This window comes from Pteropus alecto, unplaced genomic scaffold (genome assembly GCF_000325575.1).
Source record: "Pteropus alecto unplaced genomic scaffold, ASM32557v1 scaffold164, whole genome shotgun sequence".
Taxonomy (NCBI): Eukaryota; Metazoa; Chordata; class Mammalia; order Chiroptera; family Pteropodidae; genus Pteropus; species Pteropus alecto.
In genome coordinates, this window is record NW_006439568.1 from 4,889,446 (window position 1) to 4,910,964 (window position 21,519).

The 21,519-nt window shown below is 49.1% G+C and overlaps 2 protein-coding genes across 5 annotated transcripts in view; one reads left to right on the top strand and one right to left on the bottom strand.

The window, feature by feature from the left end:
• The window catches only part of DERL1 (derlin 1), a 52,680-nt gene extending 46,680 nt beyond the window's left edge, over window positions 1–6,000 (top strand). Inside the window, exon 8 of the mRNA XM_015592995.2 lies at window positions 5,792–6,000. Within this exon, the coding sequence (XP_015448481.1) occupies window positions 5,792–5,915 (124 nt within the window). The 3' untranslated portion in view covers window positions 5,916–6,000. The remainder of the gene's footprint in view (window positions 1–5,791) is intronic.
• Window positions 5,934–21,519, bottom strand: part of ZHX2 (zinc fingers and homeoboxes 2) — a 137,663-nt gene continuing 122,077 nt past the window's right edge. For 2 of the 4 annotated variants that reach the window (XM_006916582.3, XM_025050150.1), the window contains exons 3-4: window positions 16,321–19,103; window positions 5,934–7,181 (exon numbers count right to left, since the gene is read on the bottom strand). In XM_006916582.3, coding sequence (XP_006916644.1) covers window positions 16,325–18,853 — 2,529 coding nt within the window. In that variant the 5' untranslated portion in view covers window positions 18,854–19,103 and the 3' untranslated portion in view covers window positions 5,934–7,181; window positions 16,321–16,324. Of the gene's footprint in view, window positions 7,182–12,850; window positions 15,128–15,234; window positions 16,192–16,320; window positions 19,104–21,519 lie in introns of those variants that run through there. The other 2 variants (XM_015592993.2, XM_015592994.2) reach the window with 2 other exon arrangements.

The following is a 21,519-nucleotide window of genomic DNA, read 5'->3' on the forward strand; positions in this document are numbered from 1 at the left end:
AGCAGGTCCAGAAGACTTCCCAATGGGAAGGGGCGTGAGCGTTGCTAAAAAAGAGGGGAAAGGGCTGTTGGGTGGATAAAAACAGCTGCTCTTCAGCGCATTTCCTGACCTGGAGGCGCATCAGACGAAGGGAAGATTAAACAACTAAACCCACGTGTCGTTAGAACTAGGTAAAACCTGTTGATAGTAAGTATTTCAAAAGTTCAGAGCATCAGGCCCCCTTGAGAGCCGGTTGGGATGTGTGTCATCCTTAAATCCAGTTTCTCTGTCACCTGAGATTTACCTTTATTCGCTCTAGCGGAACTTCACTTGAGCCTGGAAGAACAGGTAGGATTCGGGCAAGAAATGGGAAAGGGTGGGCATTCTAAGAGGAGAAAGTCCGCGGACGCAGGGAGTGTTCACTCACTAACCGGGGGAGGCCAGACCCAGTGGCCAGAGGAAGAGATTGTGTAAGGAGCCTAGGGGATAAATTTGGAAACATGAACCTGGTCCCAAGGTTTGTGACCCAAATTCAGCTGTGGGAAGCAAGTCTGAGAGGTAAAAGACTTTGAATATAATTCGTTTCACTTCATGTCTGTTTCGTATATTATGTTACTTGTTTTGGGAAATCCCAAACCACCTTTTGCTTTCCCATCATACGAACAAATAGCATAATTCTTTGGCCGTTTTTCAGGTTCTTTCCAAGTACATATTTTTTCATGACTGGGTTTGATTTAGGGTGACCGATTGTTTTTTAAAATCGATTGTTCAAAACCGATGGTTTCTACTTTTCTTCAATATTATAGACCGCTTGTTATATTCCTACTACTTAACACCCTGATGTTGTATAAACTCTCACATTTCTGCTGCTTGTGCCTGCCCCTGATTTATCTACTTGGCAAACTGCTACCCGTTCTTCAAAATATAGATCGAGTTTCCTTGAAGGGAAATAGACTATGTCTAACTTATTTCTATACCCAGCAATTAGCACAGGGGGAAGTGAACACATGTATAGAGTGTAAAGGTTTATGCCCATCTAGCTTAAGGTTGGAATGTGGATTTTGTGCCAATTAGGAATGCATTTGATTGCAAGCATCAGGCGAATCCAACAGGTGGTGGGTTAAACAGATAGAGATTTAGCTTTCTCACATATTTAAGAAATTTGAAAACTTCATCTGTGGCACTGGTTAAGGAACTCAATGAGGCCATCGGGGACTTCGTCTCCAGATCACCAGTGCATACACGGTAAGAAGAACGGAGGAAGGTGAGTGGGGCCACCTATGCAGTGGCCTTCTGCGTATGCCTCACTAGCTACTCCTGGCTGCAAGGAAAACTGGGTTTCTCACCTGAGGCTGGGGTGCATTAATGGTCCTACTAGCAAGGAAGAAAGGTGGGATGGAGAGTAGCTAGGCAGTCAGTGGCACCCACCACATATTCATCACTTATTCATCTCACGTTCCAAGGTTAATACTCTCACGGTCGAGCTCTGTGTTAAGTATCGTGAAGACGCGTGCAAGCCCAGCAGGCAAAGCCCTTTGATTGGTGGTTGTCTGCCATGGGTGTGGAGCGGGGCAGATGGCACGCTTGGTGTGTACTTGCCCTCTCTGGTCCAGCCCACAGAGTCATCTGTGTGTTGGACTGTTTCAGCTCGGTGTGCTGGCAGCACGCTCTGAGGGACTGGATCGCCCGACCCCCTTGTCCTCTGACTGGGAGGCCGTGGGAGAAGGGCAGAGGGTGGGAGGGGAACCATGTCAGGATGTTTATTCCTGCCTGGTCACCATAGTTTATGAAGGCCACACCTCTTCAGGCGGCTCACTCTGGACCCCTCTCCTCTTACAGGTTCCAGTTACTGCCCCATCCTTTACCCTTCGGGCCAAGCTCCCTAATCCTCCCTCGCAGGTTTCCCCAAACTCTGCTCACACCTTTGTAAACAGTCCTTTTAGTACACTGCCCCCAAATTACCAAGTTCAAGTGTTCCGTCTCTTTCCTGAGGCAATCTGTAAGGCTTTGGGGGCTTGTTCTAGGTGAAGGGGTTGGAGTTACTGATGGACACTTTTGTCTCCCTCTTCCTCAAAGTCAACGTGTCTCCTACACTTTACAGGAGATCCGACTTGCAATGTGTCCTGGAATGTGCTCAGAAGTCTTTCTTTTTCCTTTTTATTGATCAACCCCACCCCACCATCAACCCCAGGTGGGCCCCCTGCCTCAGGGGCAGTGACGGCACCTCCAAGGTGGTTCAGAAGTACATCCAGCTGTGAGGTGCTCCAGACCCGAGGGAACTGACCTCGCTCCTGGTTCCCTCCAGACTGCATTGTGGTAGGACGGCGAGAGCCGTCATTTCTCAGAGCTGTTGACTGGAAGTGGCTGTGCACCAGGTGGCTTGGAAGGACGAGCGCATCTACACCTGGTGTGCCACATGCTCTCCATCGTACCTCTGCCTCTGCCAACCTGCTCTCCAGGGCTTGGAGTCTACGACTGGAAAACAGGCTCGGTGGTGTATTATTAGATCCTGGCCTAGGCCCTTCCTCCCTCCCCAGTGTGCTGGAGGAGGTGAGGGAGGAGCCATTGACGCCTTCAGAGCAGGGTTTCTTAAACCTGAATGACCCTGTGGGTCACCTGGGGATGATGTCGAACTGTAGAATATGATGCAACAGGTCTAGGGGTGGGGTCCGAGATTCTGATTTTCTAACAAGCGTCCTGGTGATGCTGGTGCTGCTAATTGGGAATACACTGGGTCGCAAGGACTTAGAGATAAGCCACCCAAGAGGTGGCCACTAGCCACACATGGCTATTTGCACTTATTGTCTTTCCTTTCCTTTGTTTTTTATCTCATAATCTCATCAACCCATCAGAACTGATTTTCTAGTGAGGGAAATCCAGCTCAAAAAGTTTTTAGCTTAAGTACAAAAGAGAAATATACAGGGTTTTATGAAGCTAGCAAGCTAGCAAGCTGCACTTAGGAATGGCGGGGTCCAGGAACTCAAATGATATCACCATTGTCATCACCACCACCTACCACCATCACTGCCACCGTCATCATCCTCACCCTCATCCTCATTATCGTCATCTTTCTCCCGTCATTGCTTTCCTGCCTCTTTTCTTGAGTTTTCGTCCTCATTTTCTTTACCTACAGACTGGCTCCCTCTCTGGCAGGTGGCTCCAGGCTAACACTCTCGCATTTGCCATTGGCGTGGAAGCGGGAGCTCTTCCTCCCAGCACAGATTGCCCCTGCATCGCACTGCACCTGGCTCCGTGAGGTGGGGCTGGCATGCTGTGGCTGGCCCTGGGAGTGTGGTGGGGGGCGGGTCACCGCAGTGGGCAGCCACAGAGTCAGGTGAGTGAAGGGGGACGAGTGTACCCTAAAGGAAGATCTTGAAGTGCGAAGAGGTATGGGGCAGACAAACCCACAGATGTTCACCGCACCCCACTGCTCTCTTCTCCCTTACTCAGAATCTCATCCATCTATTCCCCTTAAAGACCTCTCTCCTGATTTCTGCCATCCTTTAATCGTTCCCAATGCAGAAAAGATAGCTTGACATTTATTTCTGGGTGGTTTAAAGAGTATAACCCTTCTTCCCTGTGTATTTTCACTGCAACCAATTATCAAGGATTCTCTTCGGTGCAGAAATTAAAATCAAAAGCAAACATTCTGGCTAGATTTTCCCTTTGCTTTCCTCAGGCATTTGATAGCATCTCACACTGCCTTGCTTGAAGAATTTATTTAAATTGCTTGAGAATGGCAAGCGAACTACAAGGGTGGTAAATAGCAAGAGGGGAAGGCAGCCAAGGGAGAAGCTGGAGGCTGGGTCTGGTCTGACGTTAACGAGCTGGAAGGAAGTCTGCGGAAGGCCCGGTGCTGGGAGCACAGAGCAGGCAGTGGAGGCAGGGACCAGGAAACGAGTCAGCTACAGTCGCTTTTCACCTTTTTTTTTTTTAAATAAGAGAAGCGCAGGATAGATTATTTTGGATTTTTTGGGGGATAGAGGAGACTTTGGGGGTTGAAGGGTAATAAGGAGAGGGTTGGTTACACATGGCAAAGTCTCTGAAGCCGGGGCACAAGTGTCTAGGACGTTACCTCCCAGATCCGGATCTAGTTTCCTCCTGTTTGCCTCCTCTCACGAACATCTGGGAACGAGAAGCCACAGCCACTGCACTGCGTGGCCTGATGCCACTCCCCAGAGAGGCAGGAGGGGGAGGGACATTTGCGGAGTACCTACTGTGTGCTGGGCACTTTGCAATCATGAACTTAGTTAATCCTCACACCAGACCTATGGCAAAGGTCTGTACCTCCAGGTCTCAGATGAGGAACTAGGGCTCTGAAAAAGTTAAGTAAAACCCAAGGTCATCAGCAGTAAAGTTGAGATTCAAACCTAGATTTGTCTGACTGAGAGCTGACATTCTCCTTCCTTCCTTCCTTCTATCCATCCTTCCATCCATCCATCCATTTATCCATTCATTCAAAAAATATTTATGGAGCATCGAATATGTGCTCAACACTGTGCTAAGCACAGAGGATAAGGGAGAGGGAACAATGGGCCCAAAGTCCTTGCTCTCATGGCTCTTGCAATATAGTGGGACGAAAAGGCAGTAAACAAATACGATGACATGTTGCGAAAAGCAAGATGGAGGAAAATAAAGCAGGATTAGAGGAACGCATGCCAGAGAGGCAGGGCCAGGGCTAAGGTGAGCAAGTGAGGCATCCAGGATGCAAAATTTAAGGAGGGGCCTGCTCTCAGGGTCCTGCAACGGCAGGGTTGACGCTTGTATGATCTTGGCTCCTTCAATTTTGCACCCTTAGATGCCTTGCTCACCTCAGTTTCATTCTGGTCCTGCAGATAGAGTCGTGGAGGGCAGGTGTCATTTGAGCAGAGACAGCAAATGCTTTTACTGTGGTCCAGGTGGAGTGTGGTATCTAGAACATGAGTTTTGGGCTGGGTCGGGGGACTGAGCAGAATCTATTAAGCAGAGAACATCCTTACATCTTGACTATACCATAGACTGGGGGAATGCAGGGGACCAAGGGAGGGGAATGAGGAAGGTGTGAAGAGGTCTTGGGGGAAGAGATTAGTGGGCAGGTATCTCCAAGGCAACTGGAGCCCACAGCTAACAGCTATGGCAGGATTGCAGGGGTCGTAAGCCAAGGACCAGAACTCTCCAACAACTGTGTTTGACCTCAGTATTGAGAGCATCTTCCAGAGGAGACCAGCCCCTTTTGAATCCCCGATTTTTCAGTATTTCCTGTATTTGAGAAAGTGGGAGTAAGGAGGAAGGGTCTTTTATCTGAAGAATATGCTTATACATGCTTTATTCACATGCTTAGTTCAGATAAATGGGCCCAAAGTCTGTAAGTCCTTATGAAAATGAAACATTAGACCAGAAATCCCCAAAGTGGGATCCCCGGACCAGCAGCATCAGCCTCATGGGTAAACTTGTTAGCAATGTACATTCTTGGGTGCCACTCAGACTCCCAGAATCAGAACCTTTAACCAGCCCTTCAGGGGATTCTGGTGAGGGGCTCTTTAAACCTCACCTGGGCAGAGACATAAAAGCCAACCTTCTTGGAGAGATGGCAGTGTCCCAGTCACCAGTCACCAGCTGCCCGGGGAGGGAAATGACTTACCTTTGGTCACCTGAGAGCAAGCAGTGGTGCTGGGTGTGGCCGGCAGGTCTCATTCCCACTCTGATGCTCTTGTCTGCAGTGTTTTATGAATCTATTTGTAAAGACCCTGGAGAAGTGACAGCCTATCTCTCTTCTCTGTGTCAAAGAGATATGATGGAGATTCTTGCATCCACATTTATACCTGTTTTTCAGGTGCCAACTTGCGATGTCCAATCTCATCAAGTCGGAAAATGAGAAACGTGGTCACACAGATTTGGAATGGGAAGTGGCTGGGTTGGAACCCTTGAGCTGTGCCCTGGGAGCCAAATGGAAATGAAGAACCAGGGGCAGAGGAAAAGGTTGTAAAAATGTTTAGTCTTTGCTTTATTGAGTTACAACAAATGAGCAACAAGTTAGAAAAATTGTTTTGTTTTTTTTTTCCCAAATTCCCTAGCGTTTTATTTGTGCAGTGTACTCAAAAGGGGGGTGGGAGAGATTGCAAACGTAATTCGTACTTGCAACGTATACACCAGACATGTCTCTTGGTTTTTCTTCTTTAAAAGTTAGGACTAACTGGGAAAAAAAAAAGTGCACTCAGGAATCTAAAATTGGCCCAAAACAAACACACAAAAAACACAAAATCAATTCATGGCGAGGCTTCGAGCTGAAATCTTGTCAAATACCACAACTGAAAAAATGGCAGTTAGCAACAGAAATGAAAACCAGAGCACTCATCTCTGCACCATCTAGACAGGGAGATCGCCTTCTGTTTAAATTTCACAAAAGTAAAGATAACGCTATAACAAACGTGGGGCCCTTTCTGCGAGTATCTGAAAAGAGGCTTAACAAGGACCGTCGCCTGCTGCCCTGTTCTCCTGGTGCTGGTTGGGCCTGAGGCCTGATCTCAGAGGCCAGGCTGTTGAGAAACCAGACGTGCAGTTCAAAAAGCCTTCTGCGTGGCAAAGCAGGGACCCCCGAAGCGGCTGGGAGAACTGGAAACGAATCTGATTTGGAAGATCTGCCATCTGTAAACCCTCTCCGAGCTGACACTGATGCCCGAATCCCAGCCCTTCTCCCCGAGAAATCTCCCAATCGAACTACCTTTAAAAATGAACTCTTCCTACCTCAAATCCAGTAGATATAATGGCACTAAGGCTAATGTTCCCCCTCCCCCAAATTAATAAAATTAAAAATAAAAAAAGAAAAGGAAGAAAGGAAAAAAAAAAAAAAGCACACGTGATCAGCCCTCCCCTCCTGGAAAAACCCTTAACAATGGTAGTGCTGGAAAAGGAAGTTGCTCTCGATTAAAAAGGTAGCAAAATTCCCACATTGTACAAATTGGTTCCAGTAGAGCAAGAAGAGGGGGCAGGGCAGAGGAGCAAACTATTTACAAGGACCCATTGCAGATGCAGTAGTAGGACTTTGGCACTGTGAACCATTCCCACCAGTCCTCTGGGGGGTGCTGTGAACGCGGTTGGGCTCCCGCACCCTGTTCCCCTCGGAGTCTCTGCCAGATGGCCCCCCAGGCTGGGCAGGGGAGTTCTCTTCTCTCTTCAAGGACAGAGCATCCCCTTTATCCGCACAGCTCTGCCGACGGACTTCCCTGGAAGGGTGACACAAAACCAGAGAGACAGGAAGTCAGGGAGGTGACAGGCACCTGCTGGGCAGGAGGCGGCAGGAGTTGCCTGCCTCTTCCGGGCTGTCCTGGGGAGGACGCCTTCGAAAGCCATCCCTGGGCTTGGAGGAGAGACAAACACCTTTCGAGTGTGGGGCCTGTTTTTATTTTTTATATTTAATTTTATTATTAGTTTCAAGTACATAGTACATTGGTTAGACTTTTATATAGTTTATGAGACGATCCCCCTGACTGCTCTTTCTCCCCTCTGGCTCTCCACCCAGCCATTACATCACTGCCGACTGCATGCCCTACGCCGTGCTCCCCATCCCCGTGACCATCGATCAACTCCTAATTTGTACTTTAACCCTTCACTCCATTCTCCCAGCCCCCTTAACCCTCCTTCCCTCTGGCCGTCACCAGATTGTCCTCTATATTTGTGAGTCTGTTTTCGATTAGTTTGTTTTTTGTTCCTTAGATTCCACATATAAGTGAAATCATATAGTATTTATCTTTCTGTCTGACTTATTTCACTTAGCATAATAACCTCTAGGTCCATCCATGTCTGCAAATGGTAAGATTTTATTTTATTTTTTTATGGCTGAGTAATATTCCATTGTATATATGAACCATAACTTCTTTATCCAAACGTCTGTTGATGGGCATTTAGGTTGCTTCTATATCTTGGCTATTGTAAATTGTGCCGCCGTAAACATAGGGGTGCACAAATCTTTACGAATCATTGTTTCAGGGCTTGTTGTAAAGTGTTTCCTGAGCACAGTCTGACATTACGGGAAGAGCTTCCAGAATTAGGCCTTTGAAAACAGGATGGCTTTCTGGGGAAGTGAAGGAGGTGGTCTGTGACTCTTTTCATCATTACAAGTCCCTTTATTGTTCTTGCAGAGGCAGCCAGCCACAGTGGCTCCTAAAAGGCCCCAGAGTCAGACAAACCTGGATTTATGTCCTGACTTTTCCATTTGCTGGTCGTGAGACTGTACACAAGTGACTTATTCTGTCTAGGACTCAGTAAACTAGGAATGATAATAGCATCCACCTTGCAGAGCTGCTGTGATGATTAAATAAGTTGACATATGGACCAGCATTTGGACTAGCGCCTGGTACACGGTTAGTGTTCCACATGCTTTCATCGTTTTTATTAGATGGAGTATTTTCCAAACATGGCAGGATATATATAACAGTAATCACAATAAGATGACTTTAAGTGTACTTTTATGTAATGTTTATAGTAACCCTTGGAGGTATAAGTATTATCATTCCCATCTTCTAGGTGAGAAAACTAAGCACAAAGAGGCTAAATCTCTTGTTCAAGATCACACAGTTAGTAAGTGGCAGAGCGAGGGTTCAAATCCAGGCGATCTCTAGATTCTGGGCTGATGACGTACACACAGGATTCATTAAGAGTCAGTGTGTAGAAATGTTTAATTCTTATGTATTTTGAAGTGATTAAAATAATCCAAAGACCTTGTTATGGGTTGAAGTGTGTCCCTCTCCTCCAAAGATGTGTTGAAGACTCAATCCTCAGTACCTCAGAATGTGACTCTACTTGAAAATTCCTTGACTGAGGCAAGTTAAAATGAGGTCATTAGGGTGGCCCTGATCCAGTATGACTGGTGACCTTCGAGTCTGGGGACACTCGGGCATAGAACACCATGTAATGATAAAGGCGGTGCTTCGACGAGCCAAGGAATGCCAAGGATCGCTTGCAGCCCCAGAAGTGGGAACAGAGTCTCCCCCACAGCCAACACACCAGCTTTCCAGTCTCCAGATGGCGAGAGGATAAATTTCTGTTGTTTAAGTCACCTAGTGTGTGGTACTTGATGGCAATCCTAGGAAACTAAGACAGACCTTAATTATTACCCTTTATGGGCTCCTGGAATCCAGAGACCCTGGGCCAGGAATCCCATGGGAGGGATCAGGACCGAAAAGGGTGCAGCCGGTGTTCCATGACAGGCTGAAAGTTTATCAATGTCGATTCCTGAAGCTACTGGCTTTTGTTTCGGCTCCCTCCTGGTAAGGCCATGTTACTGCTCCACTGGCTGCTTCTCCGGCTGAAAAAGGAGCTGAGAGCACTCTTTTTTTCCCCCTTTGGGTTCAGAAGACCAAGAGCAGAAGACTAGATTTCTCAGCCAAAGGCATCAGCCGATCAGCTAGACTGTCATCCATTCCTCATGTCTGGGTGTCAAACGTACCTCCCATTTTCTAGTTGCTCCTGACAATAAGACTGAATATTGGAGCTGGGAAACCACCCTGGAGAAAGAAATGTCTGTGGATGAAGCCAGATGCCAGCAGTGTCCTTGGGACCTAGTACCACGTGAACGTGATGCAGCAAAAGTCACCGGGTCACAAGAGCTACAGGGATCCTTATGGGTGGCGCCGCCAACACCGCTCACCTCATGAGGCAGGAAATGGAAGCTCAGGAGAAAAATTCATCTCCCAGGCCGCAAAACCACTCAGCATTAGAGTCAAAACAATAACGATCACAATCGTGACAACAGCGATAGTAGCTAATACTTATCCCACACTTATGAGCCAGGCCCGATGCCAGGCGCCAATGCCAATCATCTCATTTACACCTTAAGTAACCCAGGAGGTCGGTAGCTGTTAGGCCCTCTCGGCAGTGAAGAAATGGAGGTTAAGTGACTTTAGGCCAGTAGTAAGTATGGAGCCTGCATCCCACCTTGGCCAGTCCAATTAATTGCTCCTCCCCACGCCTGACCCGGGTCCAGGGCTCCTTGTCCTACACACATAGCCTCTCCTTGCACGGAGCCACCACGTGACAGGAGAGAGCACGTCTGCTTCAAAGGCAGGGGCTGGCGGCCCCGTGTAGAGCCGCACGTACCCCGGGGGTGGGCACGTGGACCACAGCCGGCCTCCTGTGCATCCCACAGAACAGGTGTTTCCCCAACAAACAGGGTGTCTTTCACTGACTCTGGAAAGGAGGCTGCCTCTGCTTGGACTCCAGGAAACAGGCTTGGGGTGCATAGACGGCTACTGGTCTTCCTTCCCCCACGCGGGCTGACGAACTCCAGGTCAGCCCGGGACTGTGGGCACCGGCCGTGGCGGGGCAGAGTGGAGGGGGCCGTGGAGCTGGATCCGGGGTCTGCCACTTCCTAGCTGTGTGCCGAGGTCAGTCAGCCTCCCCGGGCCTCATTTCCATGATTCATACCCGACAGGCTGCTGGGACGGTTACAGATGAGGCGTGCAGGGCAGGCGGCTGCTCCACAAATATCGCTTCGTCTTCCCTTGAGGAAGGCCAGGTGTAAAACAGGTGCAAGCGAGCTCACCTATGTGTGTCACAGCATACATTGTCTCCCTTTATCTCTCTTTCCTAAATGAAACGGAACCCAGTCTCTTCCAGTGATGAGCAAAAACGGACTTTTTTTAGAGAAACCGCAGTATGAAGGTGGTTCTCCATCTGGCAGAGTTTTTGTGACTCCGTGTGTAATTTCTACGGACACAAACATGCATAGTCCTCCAACCACATGCATTAATAGAGATAAAGAAAGCTAAACAAGGCCCTTTAAAAAATAACCAACAGGTTGCAAGGCCAAAGGGGTGACTAGGAGAAAGGGGGACGAAGGCACTTTTTTTTTGTCTTTTGCAGAGATCCCAGGAGTCTGTGGGGCACCCCTGGAACCGCTGGACTAAAATTCTCCATCGACCTTTCCCAGGGTAGCTGTGGGGGCAGAAGGAGAGGCTGGGGTGGTTTCTCCCTCAGGGCCTGATGACCTTCCCCTAGGCAGCAAAGACCAGCCTGCAGGCCACTTCCCCAGAAGGCCTCGTCCCAGAGTCGTCAGTTCTTAGTAAACATCTCCACACCGGGGCTTCCCCGGCACAGCTGTCCTCACCTCGCCTGGCTCACCGTACTTCCTGTGAGGCCCGTCGGGATGCGGATGGTGCCCACAGTTTGCTGCTGACCCCTGCCGCCCCCTCCCAGCACCGTGTCTGGCCACTGAGGATACTCAGACGTGCATTCGCGAATGAAAATGGGAAGAGAGCACTGTGACGTTAGAGGTGGTTGGTCACACAGGGTTGGTGACAAAGTTTGCATTTCTGTGTTTTTTTTTTAAGAGTATCACCATGATTTTGACCATGTGGCCTCTTGCTCATTTTCTGGGTTTCTACCTGGAATCATACGCTCTTGATCACAGACGCTCCCTACCGCAGAGAAACTCTACAGCCAGAGCAGCAGGTCTCAGCTCTGGGAGGACGGTGGTACGCTCTTGATCACAGACGTTCCCTACCGCAGAGAAACTCTACAGCCTCCTGCCAGAGCAGCAGGTCTCAGCTCTGGGAGGACGGTGCAAGGTCATTGGGCCCATTTGCGCAGGGCCACTGTTCCAACATTCTACCGAGCGGATGCTCAGCCTCTTCCTGAACGCTGCTGAGGACAGGGAACACGCTGCTGCCCATAGCCGTCCATTTCTGTCTTGGGGGACAACGTGGAATGGTAAAAAAGTACTATCTAATTCTTGAGCAAAATCTGCTTTCATATTACTTTACCCGTTAGGGAAACATGAAACAGTTAGAATTCCTTTCCCACGTGATAGCTTTTTGTTTCTGCTTCTCTTTCATTTTTCCTGTAGGGATTTCCCGAAGCCCTGTGGATTCAGGACAGAGGAACCCTGTGCTCCCTGCGACGGAAAAATAAGCACCGCGACAGTGATTTATTATCTCTCAATTGTATTTCTGAGTCAAACTTTCTTTTACTAAGAGAGGGCATATCTGATTTTAATTAGAATTGAGATAAGGAAATGTGGTAGCGTGGAGAGGGACGGGGCAAACGGCACAGCATCCTGAGTCGCCCCACACCAGGCCGTGGTCACCCCTGGCACATCTGGCTGAAGCTCTTTGCCCGTAGCGGTTTGGGAGCTTCTGGGGTTGGGATATTGCTGAGACTTATGAATCACGTAAAAATTCCCCTCACAGGGAGGCTTAAGCAAAATGAATAAGACAGGCCACTGGCCTTCCCTGTCCTTTTTCCATCCGTGGATACTATCCAGTGGGGTTAACAGAATTTGAGCAAATGGAATTCTATTTGAAACTCACTAGGCAGACTCCCAGTTTGGTTACGTGCATGGTTCTGGGTTTGAATCCCAGCTCCATCGCTTCTTAGCTCAATGACCTTGGACATGCCGTCTTTCTGTGCTGCATTCTCATCAGCCGTAAAATGAGGAGAATGACGTTGACTTCAGCGAAATGTTAAGACATAAAGTGCTTGAGCAGCGCCTGATGCAGTAGGCGCTCAGCCAATGTTACCCCTTGTCTTTGCCCAGCTCCCCCACCCCCAGCCTCTCTGAGATGCAACTGACGCTCAACAGCTCAAAGCACAGTGAGAATTCCTGTGTGAGAAGCTCCAGAATTAGGTAAATGGAAGTGACAACAGTTACTCTCCGTTCGGTACCAGGGCAGCGAGGCTGTTGTGTAGTCCCTGAGAAGCATCGTCCAGTCAATACCCAGGGAGCCAGTCTGCAACAGGCCTTGCCCTCAGGCCGCTCACACACATGGGAGCAAACTGTCCCCACTCCCCTGTCATCTAAAGAGGCCAATGAGTGATGGAAAACAATGAGACGCAACAGGACGGAAACACCAGACCTTGGATAATTAAAAGCCAACTATCTTTGTTAATTCTTATGTGTGTTTGATAAATTGTTATTGAGCATCTGTTCTAAGTCAGGCACTGGGATTCAGAGATCAATGGGATATGGTCCCCGCCTTCCAGGGTCTGGTGGAGAGACAGGGACACAGATAATTACAACATTTCCATCCATCCATCCCTCCATCCATCCATCCCATCCATCCATCCATCCCATCCATCCATCCATCCATCCATCCATCCATCCATCCATCCATCCATCCATCCAAATATCTGTGTTTGGACAGCTAATCTGAACAGATTATGGGGGGCATACATTTCCTGGATCCTAAATTACAGCCAGGGTGCAACACTTGTCAGCCTTGAGTATTTTAAGCAAGCTAAACTATGGAAATTTTTTTTTTCCTGAGATGTCACAAAATTTTCCTCATCCGCAAAGCCATCCCTAATTATCAGGAGATGGAAATTGTAAGAAATCAGGAGGCAGCAAAGCGGGGAAGGAATAGTTGTGTATTAGTCTCCACGCACACAGAGGTAAGAAATGACCACGTCCTGTTGGTTTGGCTCTGTGGTGTCACTGTCGGAGGCAGTGGTCGGGCACTGGCCTGACAGGCGAGAGGTGGCCTCCAGGCTCCAGCAGCTGCTGGCCGAGGAACCCAGGACGAGTCTCTCGAAGTCTCAGTTTTGCCTTCTGTAAAATGGGAGAAAGAGCCACTCCGACCTCAGAGGGCTGTCGTGAAGTTTAAATGACGTCCTAGACGTGCGCGGAAGGATGCGCTAAGCGCGTGGCGCATGCGAACGAGCAGAAATCCTTCGTGGCAGTGGGCCGCACTGTTTGTTCCGCCTGGCCAGGCATCAAGGCATATGTCTAACGACGTCTCGCTCAAGTATTCTGACTCCTTTGCAGAAAAGGAGATATTTATTTCTCAGCCCTTTTACAAGTCTCTCAGTGGAAGGCTCAGTAATTGTCTGCACCCGGAGACTGAACCAAGACAACACGATTTCAGGCTTGAGAAGGATTCCTGATCTGTGCGTTTAACCTCAGAGCCGAGGTGAGCCTGGGGGAATGTGCGAAGTTCCTTGGTTTCTGAATCTCAGTTCTGGGTTTATAAAAACACGGATAACTTACCTGTCAGAGCCACTAAGACCATCCGTGGCCAGAGCACCGAGCTCAGCCCTTGCTACTCGGGAGGCCCTGCCCTGCCCTGCGGCCTCCCTCTGTCCTTCCCAAAGCTTCTCGTTGTGGTTTTGGCACCGCTTCCCCTTCCGTTTCCCTTGGGCCAGGGGCGGGGGTCAGGCACAGGGGCAGCCAGCCCAGATGGGCATTTTCAACTGTTGGTGGTGGTACAAATGGGAGAGAAGAGGTGGGGACAGGTGGCCTCGGGAGCCTTTGGGGAGCTCCCGCCCCTGCACCACCTCCCACTGGGTGACGGGCATCCAAGCTCACTCTGGGATGCAGGGACCCAGCGTCCTCAGAGCCAGACTCGGCAAACACCACTGGTTCAGAGCAGCTTTTGCCTGCTGTGGGAAACCACGGGGTTTTCTTTCGTTTGTTCCTTTGCCTCTTCTCATCGTTTACCGATCTCCAAACTTGACTTCTCAACAGCACCATTCCTTTTCTTGTTTCCAGACCTTCGCCTCGTCTGTTTCTTCCACTCGAACTACTCTCTAACTGGTCTGTGTACTTGGCTAACTCCTTCCCATCAGCTAGCCCCTGAATCAGATGTCCCTTCCTCCAGGAAGCCTTCCCTGATCCCCAGCCCGGGGGCCCCTCCTGTATGCTGCCACATGCAGATGTGTATGTCTCCCTCATACCACGGATTGCCCTGGCTAGTAAAGGGGACAGCAATTTCCCCACTCGTTGGCCCAAAGAAAGACTCTGCCACCCATCTTCTTCATCCCATTATCTCCAGTGCCTGGCACAGGGACAGGCACACAGTGGGTATACAGAACATGTCTGTCGAATTGAATTGAACGTACTGTCTACTCAGTGGTTGGAGGAAAAAGTAATCACGTGCGCTTATGTCATATATCAGAAAAGATCAAGGACAGAAGATGGGGAAAGCTAGGAGCTTTCAGGTAGATTCTGACTGGACAAAAACAATTGCTCCTTCATTTCAACGAGGGAGATTGTGGTTGGACTGACGAAGGTTCGTAAGAAGCAGGAAAATGAACAGACGGAGGGCAAGACTGAGGTCGCGAGATGGACGTGAGTAGCTGGTGCTACTGGTGACTCCAGCGGCCTGTAGCCTCTTCCCGTCACGAGCCCCCCACCGTCTGGGCTGCATCCTCACCAACGACACATTACCACTTCCTCCTGAAAAGTCAGAGACGGCTTGATGGCATTCTGTGATTGGCTGCTCATGAAAGTGCTCTTTTAATAGCCGACGGAACTGGCTCAAATAAGGTTTCTGGAGGACTTAATTTTTTTTGCCAGGTGCCTCATTTTATTAGCAAATAAACACATGGATGAGTGACATGGCCAGCCAACGTTGTCCGAATTTATTAATAAAGAGGCATGACAACTTCCGGGGCTCCCTTTGGGGCCTTATCAATCATTCTGGAAGTCATTACTTTTATTATTTTAAAAGATGACATGGCAGGGAGGCCCACCTGTTGCCTTTTAAGTGACCTCTGGAGAAGCCAACGAACCCGGGCAGATTGTAAATCTGGAATCTTCTTCGTGGTTCCAAACTGCCCTCGGACTATTTTTGCTTTGGCTCAGGTGGGCCTTTCCCTCCTGAATCCCTCTCCTTGCTACCCCCTTACCCTTGACCCCCATTTCTAAACTCACCACCAAGCAAGCCGCTGTGCTTTAGGCCCTGATTTGCATGGACCTTTTGTGAAGCGCAAATACCAAGGGTTTGGGTGGCATGTCCCATTATGTGGATGACATGGCCATTAGTAACCATGGTAACCTCCCTTCCCAGCCTTTTGTGGCTCCACAGGCCTAAATTTATACCAGTCTCTCTCAGATATGAACGGGTTCCGGGCACCCAATCAGCACGGTTAGGAGAAGGGTCACTTCATGTGACACATAGTGTACCTTCCGTCAGCCGTGACGAGGCAAACACCGAAATGTTTCAGGTTGACAGAAATGACCCCTACTCTCTAGCCGGTAAACTTGGATACTTACTATAAAAAAATCCAAAAGCGTAAAGAAAAAAGAAAAAAGGGAAAGACACGTAATTTTTATGTTTGTTTCTTACAGCGGCAAACACCAAACAGGCGGAAGACATACTGTTACAGCCGCAACCAGACTTTAAAAGGGACAGGTGGCAAAGGGAGATCTCCAAACTGCCACAGGCAGCCGCGCTGCCACCATCGACACAGCCTTTCCAATGAGGATGAGAAATCTACTAGCCCCTAGTAGATTTTTTCCTAAAAAAAAAAAGAACCCATCATCTTTGTCAACATCTCTGTACTATACAAACTAGACTGACTCTGGCAACAGGAAGAAAGAAACCCAGCATCCTCCCCCGTCTGCCCGGGGGGAACAGGTGGCATTACCTGTCTAGGCCCGGCCAGCCTCGGCGGGGGCGGGGGCGCTGTCGGAGTCCGAGTCGGCCAGCTCTGCTGTGCCTTCGGCCGCCGTCTGACTCCAGCTGTCCGACCTGTCTGAGATGGCGTCCTCCTCGCCGACCGTCACCTCCACCCAATCCACAACGCCTGACTCCTCGTTTTCGTCGCTGCCCTGGCCATCCCGGCTGCTCCCCTCTGACCTGTCCGAGGCGGCCTCTGAGGGCTTTGCCGGCAAACCGTCCTTTGCTTGCTCGCTTCCCGCTTTTACCCTGGGTACCACTTTCCCCAAGTCCTCTTCACAGAGCTTTTTGGGGTCCTTGTAATATTGCTGGCCCACCCCACTCCCGTTCTTTGGGCTCTCGGTGACGACGGCCTTAGCTGCTTTCCTCGACACGGAGTCGTAGCCGTGGTCCTCCGCTACGTGCTGCTGCTGATACTGCTCCATCCACTTCAAGGTCCCAGTTTTTAGCAAGCATCTGTTCTCCTTGAACCAACGCACAATTTCAGTTCGGACCAGGCCGGTCTTCGCTGCTAACTGGTCATACTCTTGGGGCGTAGGCCACTGGGTTCTTGCAAACGTGCTCCTCAGGAGATGAACCTGTTCTTGACTTTTTGTGATTGCTGGTGAAGGGCTGGGCAGAGAACTGACTAGCTGGGCGCCAGAGAGCTGGTCAAGTCGAGACAGAGCACCGTTGGGGGCCACCACGTCTCGGCCTTTTTTGCCAGACCCCATGGAATCCAAGACGGCCTGTTCCATGCTGTCCCGAAGCTTCCGCCTCTCCGAGAACCAGGAGTCGATCTCCCTCCTGCTCAGCTTGGTCTCCACCCTTAGCCGATCCAGTTCTGCTTGGGTCGGAAAAGAGCTCTTCAGAAAGCTGTCTTCCAGGATTTTAATCTGACCTTGTGTTTTCTCTTTGAACTTCTGTGGGGCAAAGTCTGGGTACGCGTGGTACGTGCGACTGTGTCGGGAGGCTGCGATGGCCAACTGGTCTTTGGCAAGGGATTCGCTGGTGATGTGGACGATGCCCCTTTGACATCGATACCGGTGGTCACTGAACCACTTCTTGATCTCGCTCCTGGCAAGGCCGGTCACCTCGATGAGTCGGTAGACCTCGGCATCGTCGGGAAACTGGCTCTGAAGAAAGCTCGCCTTGAGATGCGCTATCTGCTCCTTTGTCTTCTTGCGGTCACTGGACGGGGTCAGCGAAGGGGTGGCCACCTTGGGTGGGGGTTCTGGCACCTGAGTGACATGTGGACGCTTGGGCTCGGGGGCAGCTTGGGGAGTTACTAAAGGTCTCTTCTGGCCGTGGTTGGTCACTCCGGCCATGGCAAGCGTGATGGGGGAGCAAGAGACAGTGGTCGACCCGCTCGTCACCTGGGTCAGGACCAGGCTGGTCTGGCCGAGGATCTGGCACGGGAGAGCTGTCTGGAGGATGGGCTGCGACATCTTTGTGGGGGCCAGCTGGGCGGGCAGCACAGTGATTGTCGGGGGGACTGTCTGGATGGTGCCATTAAACATCTTCTTCCGGGCCTCCTCCACTTCTTCCGGCGACCAGCTGATGCCATGCTTTAAGCGCTGGGTGGCAAACCAGATCCTGATGTGCTCTTCTGGGTGTTTGGAAGCAGCTGTCAACCAGGACAGCTCAGCCTGAGTCGGGTAAGGGAACTTGTTGAAGGAATTGATCATGGTGGCATTGGTGTCCAGGGCAGAGTTGTATTTGGTAGTATTCAGTGGGACGGGGACCTTGGGGACAAGGTTGATATTTGGTGGGAGCTGGACGGAAGGCATGACATGCCCCAGCTCCTGGAGCAGCTCCACGCCTCCGAGTCTGGAGAGGATCTCGGCTGCATCCGTCACCAGGCGGGCAGTCCCTTCCACGTGGTTCTCGGGCGTGGCCTCCTCAGGCTTCTTGGGCACCTTCTTGGCATCGGCTTTCGGTTTCCCTGGCTTCATGATGGGAGTTTTACTCACCGAGATGCCAGGGTCACCGTCACCGCCACCGCCACCAGGGCCGCTGGTGGTGATGGGCACGACGTGGTTGGTGGTTTCAATGGACTGCTCCAGGACAGTTTGATTATTGCGCTTGATTAACTTCAGCTTGAAGTTGGTCTCTCCGGGATGGAACTTGGAGTTGTGGTCAGACAAAGAGTCATACTTTTTGGTTGTGAAGTTACATTCGGCACACACGTACAGGGGGTTGAGAATCACGTTGGGGTGCTGCACGTCCACGTGCTCTGTGAACTCATTCAGGTTCTGCGTGGAGTAGGGGCAGTATTTGCACTCGTAACCGCCTTGGAGCTTTTTGGATGGGGTCTCGCCCGTCGATGATTTCACCTCTATCACTTCATTTTCTTTGGAAGAGTTTTCAGGTTCCGCTGCCCAACTGTCCTTGGCCATTTCAGGCTGTGGCGTGCCGGTCCCTTTCTCTTTGGCCCTATCTCCTTCCTCGGGCACATCCTGTTCCAGGACTTGCGATGTCCGAACCATGCACGGGGTTGTAGACTTCCGTTTGCTCGCCATGCTGCCTGTCTGTGTGTGCGATGGCTTATTACTATGATTTTTTTTTGGAGGGGGTGAGGGGGGCGCGTAGAGAAGGGGCGGTGAAATTTTTGGAAGAAATAAGGTCAAAGAAAGGCTTTTGGCTTTATTCCCCCTCCGATGGCTTTGGCTTCCCTTCGATGCTGAAGTTTAGTGTTTAAGTTTCCAGAATGATCTCAGCACAGAAAATTGTAAGTGCTCCAATGGCTAAACACGGAAGGCTGCATCATATCTGTAGGACAAAAACAAAGACAGGGTCAGTGTTTCTTCACTAGGCAAAAGAAACTAGCGTTTATTTCTGAGTTGCACCTATCCCAACTGGCACCCTGAGCAAACACCCAGGAAAGCACCAGTGGCCTGCGAGTGGGTGCATGTAAAGATGAAAGATCATATTCTTCTCTTTCTTCCTCAGGGAAGGGCAGTGGGAACTGGCCCAAAGCAAGCACATGAGGATGCAGGTCACTTGTTCTCGTTTGGAGGCAAACGGATACAGAAAAGCAACAATAGTGCTGAGATGTTCTGAGGTGGTGGGTGGGTGGGTGATGGAGGGCATGCTGCAGGTGAGCTGCGGCTGGGCTCTCCAGGTGCCTTAATTGATGGCACATCAGAAGCAAGATGCTTACCTGGGGTTGGCAAGTGGCACTTATATGAGCATTAGAAAATAGGTATGAACTTTATTTTCTTATCATGAAAGCAAAATCACTATAGATAATCCAGAAAATGCACTGAAATGTAAAGGAGAAAAAAAAATCACCCCTGATATTGTCGTTTCTTCATTTCACTTGAAAGGTTCCCCCATTTCTATAAACATGGAACAAAATTAAAAAATGGCTGCATGATACTACAGTGGAGAGATATACCATACGTAATGTATTTAGCCATTTAACTTTTGTTGGACATTTATTTCCAATTTTTGGCTCTTTGCAACAAAACTGCAGTTGATGCACCCTGAGTCCTTACTTCTGATAACTTTGGATAAATGCTTAGAAATAGAAGCACTGGGTGAAAAAGCAGCAACGTTTTGAGTTCTCTCGACCCATATGGCCAAGTTTTTACACCCACTGGCCCTTCCCCAGGCAGGGATCGAGAGCGCCCGACTTACCGCTCACCCTACATAAACTACTACCATGAACATCTCGCCAATTAGATAGGATGAAACCGTTTTTGTGTGATTTGTGTTTTCTCTTGATTGCTAATAAGGTTGAATACTTTTCAAAGACTTACTATTTGTATTCTTCCTTTGTAGATTTTCTGTTTACGCCATTTTTATATTGTGATTGCTCAGTGGTTTTATTAATTTGAGAGTTCTCTCTACATTAAACATATCAGTACTTTATTGGTTGCAAAAATTTCTCAGTCTTTCATTTACCTTTTAGTTTTTCATGTTTTACATGTGAAATTTTTGGGTAGCAAATTTATCAATCTTCTCCTCTTGTGGCCTTTTTCATTGGCCGAGACATATTATTTTGTATTTTCTTAGAGTGTTTTAGCTTTACTTTTTACATGAACTTATCTGGAATTGAATTGACCTTAGGTTACGATATAAGACAGAACTCTAACCGTTTTTCTTGAAAATTCTCAATGATCTTAGTAGCACGTATTGTTTTATCTTTTCTCAGTAATTTGTGAAACCATCTTTGTCATACGTTAAATTTTATATATACAGGGGCATTTCTGGGTTGTCTGTTCCATGCTTCTTATCTAGCCATTGAGTTTACACTTATGCCTCACTAAAAAAATTTTCTTTTGTAGATTAGAGCATGTTTTAATAACTGGTAGCATGAGTTCCTCCTTCTTCTTCTTCTTTTGCAAAACAGTTCCGGGTTATTTTGATAACCTATTCACACAGATCAAGTGTCATAAATCAGAATCGTCTGTAAAATCAAATAGAGTTTTGACTGGGATTGCATTAAACAGACACTAATTTGGGATTACAGAAATAATTTGCTTATTGGGAGGTAGGATATGTTAACAGAATCCATTCTGGGGGACTGATGGGCAGGGCCATGTTGAGTGTCTAAATGCACTGGCTCCAGCCATACCTCGGTGGGGAACGAAGTCCAAACTGAATGCGAGAAAGTTCCAGGTGACAAGTGAAGAACCCTCAACAACTACTGAAAGGACACACTTAGAAGCTGGAGAGAAGAGTGTCTCTTAGGGGCCTGGGCCCTGACTGTTCGACTCGGAGCTAGCTAAGATTATTGTTCATCTGCTTGCTCTGGGGGTTCTCCCCTTCATCGAGGTGCCTTCTCTTCCTGCCATTTCACCCCTGAAACATCTCCGAGGCCCTGCCGCGTCTGTGACCCTGCCCGAAAGGCCTCGAATGCTCTGTTGCAGGCAGAATGAAATCCCAGCTCCTTGGCGTGGCATTCAAGGCCCTTGGCGGCCTGACTCAGCCTCCTGCAGCTTCGCCCCCACATCCCGCCCTTTAACCTCAGTCCTTGTCACTCCGTACCCTGCTTTGCTTGCTTAATAGCACTTTTCGGTATTTAAAATTTATGTGTCTATTTGTGTCAAAAGGAGGAGGGAGGAAAGAATATTTACGTATTTGTCTGTTGTTTGTCTCTCCCTCTGGAACTGGGCTCCCGAAAGGGCAGCCGCCAGCCACCTGTGGCTCCTAAATTTAAATTGATTTTTAAAAATCCCGT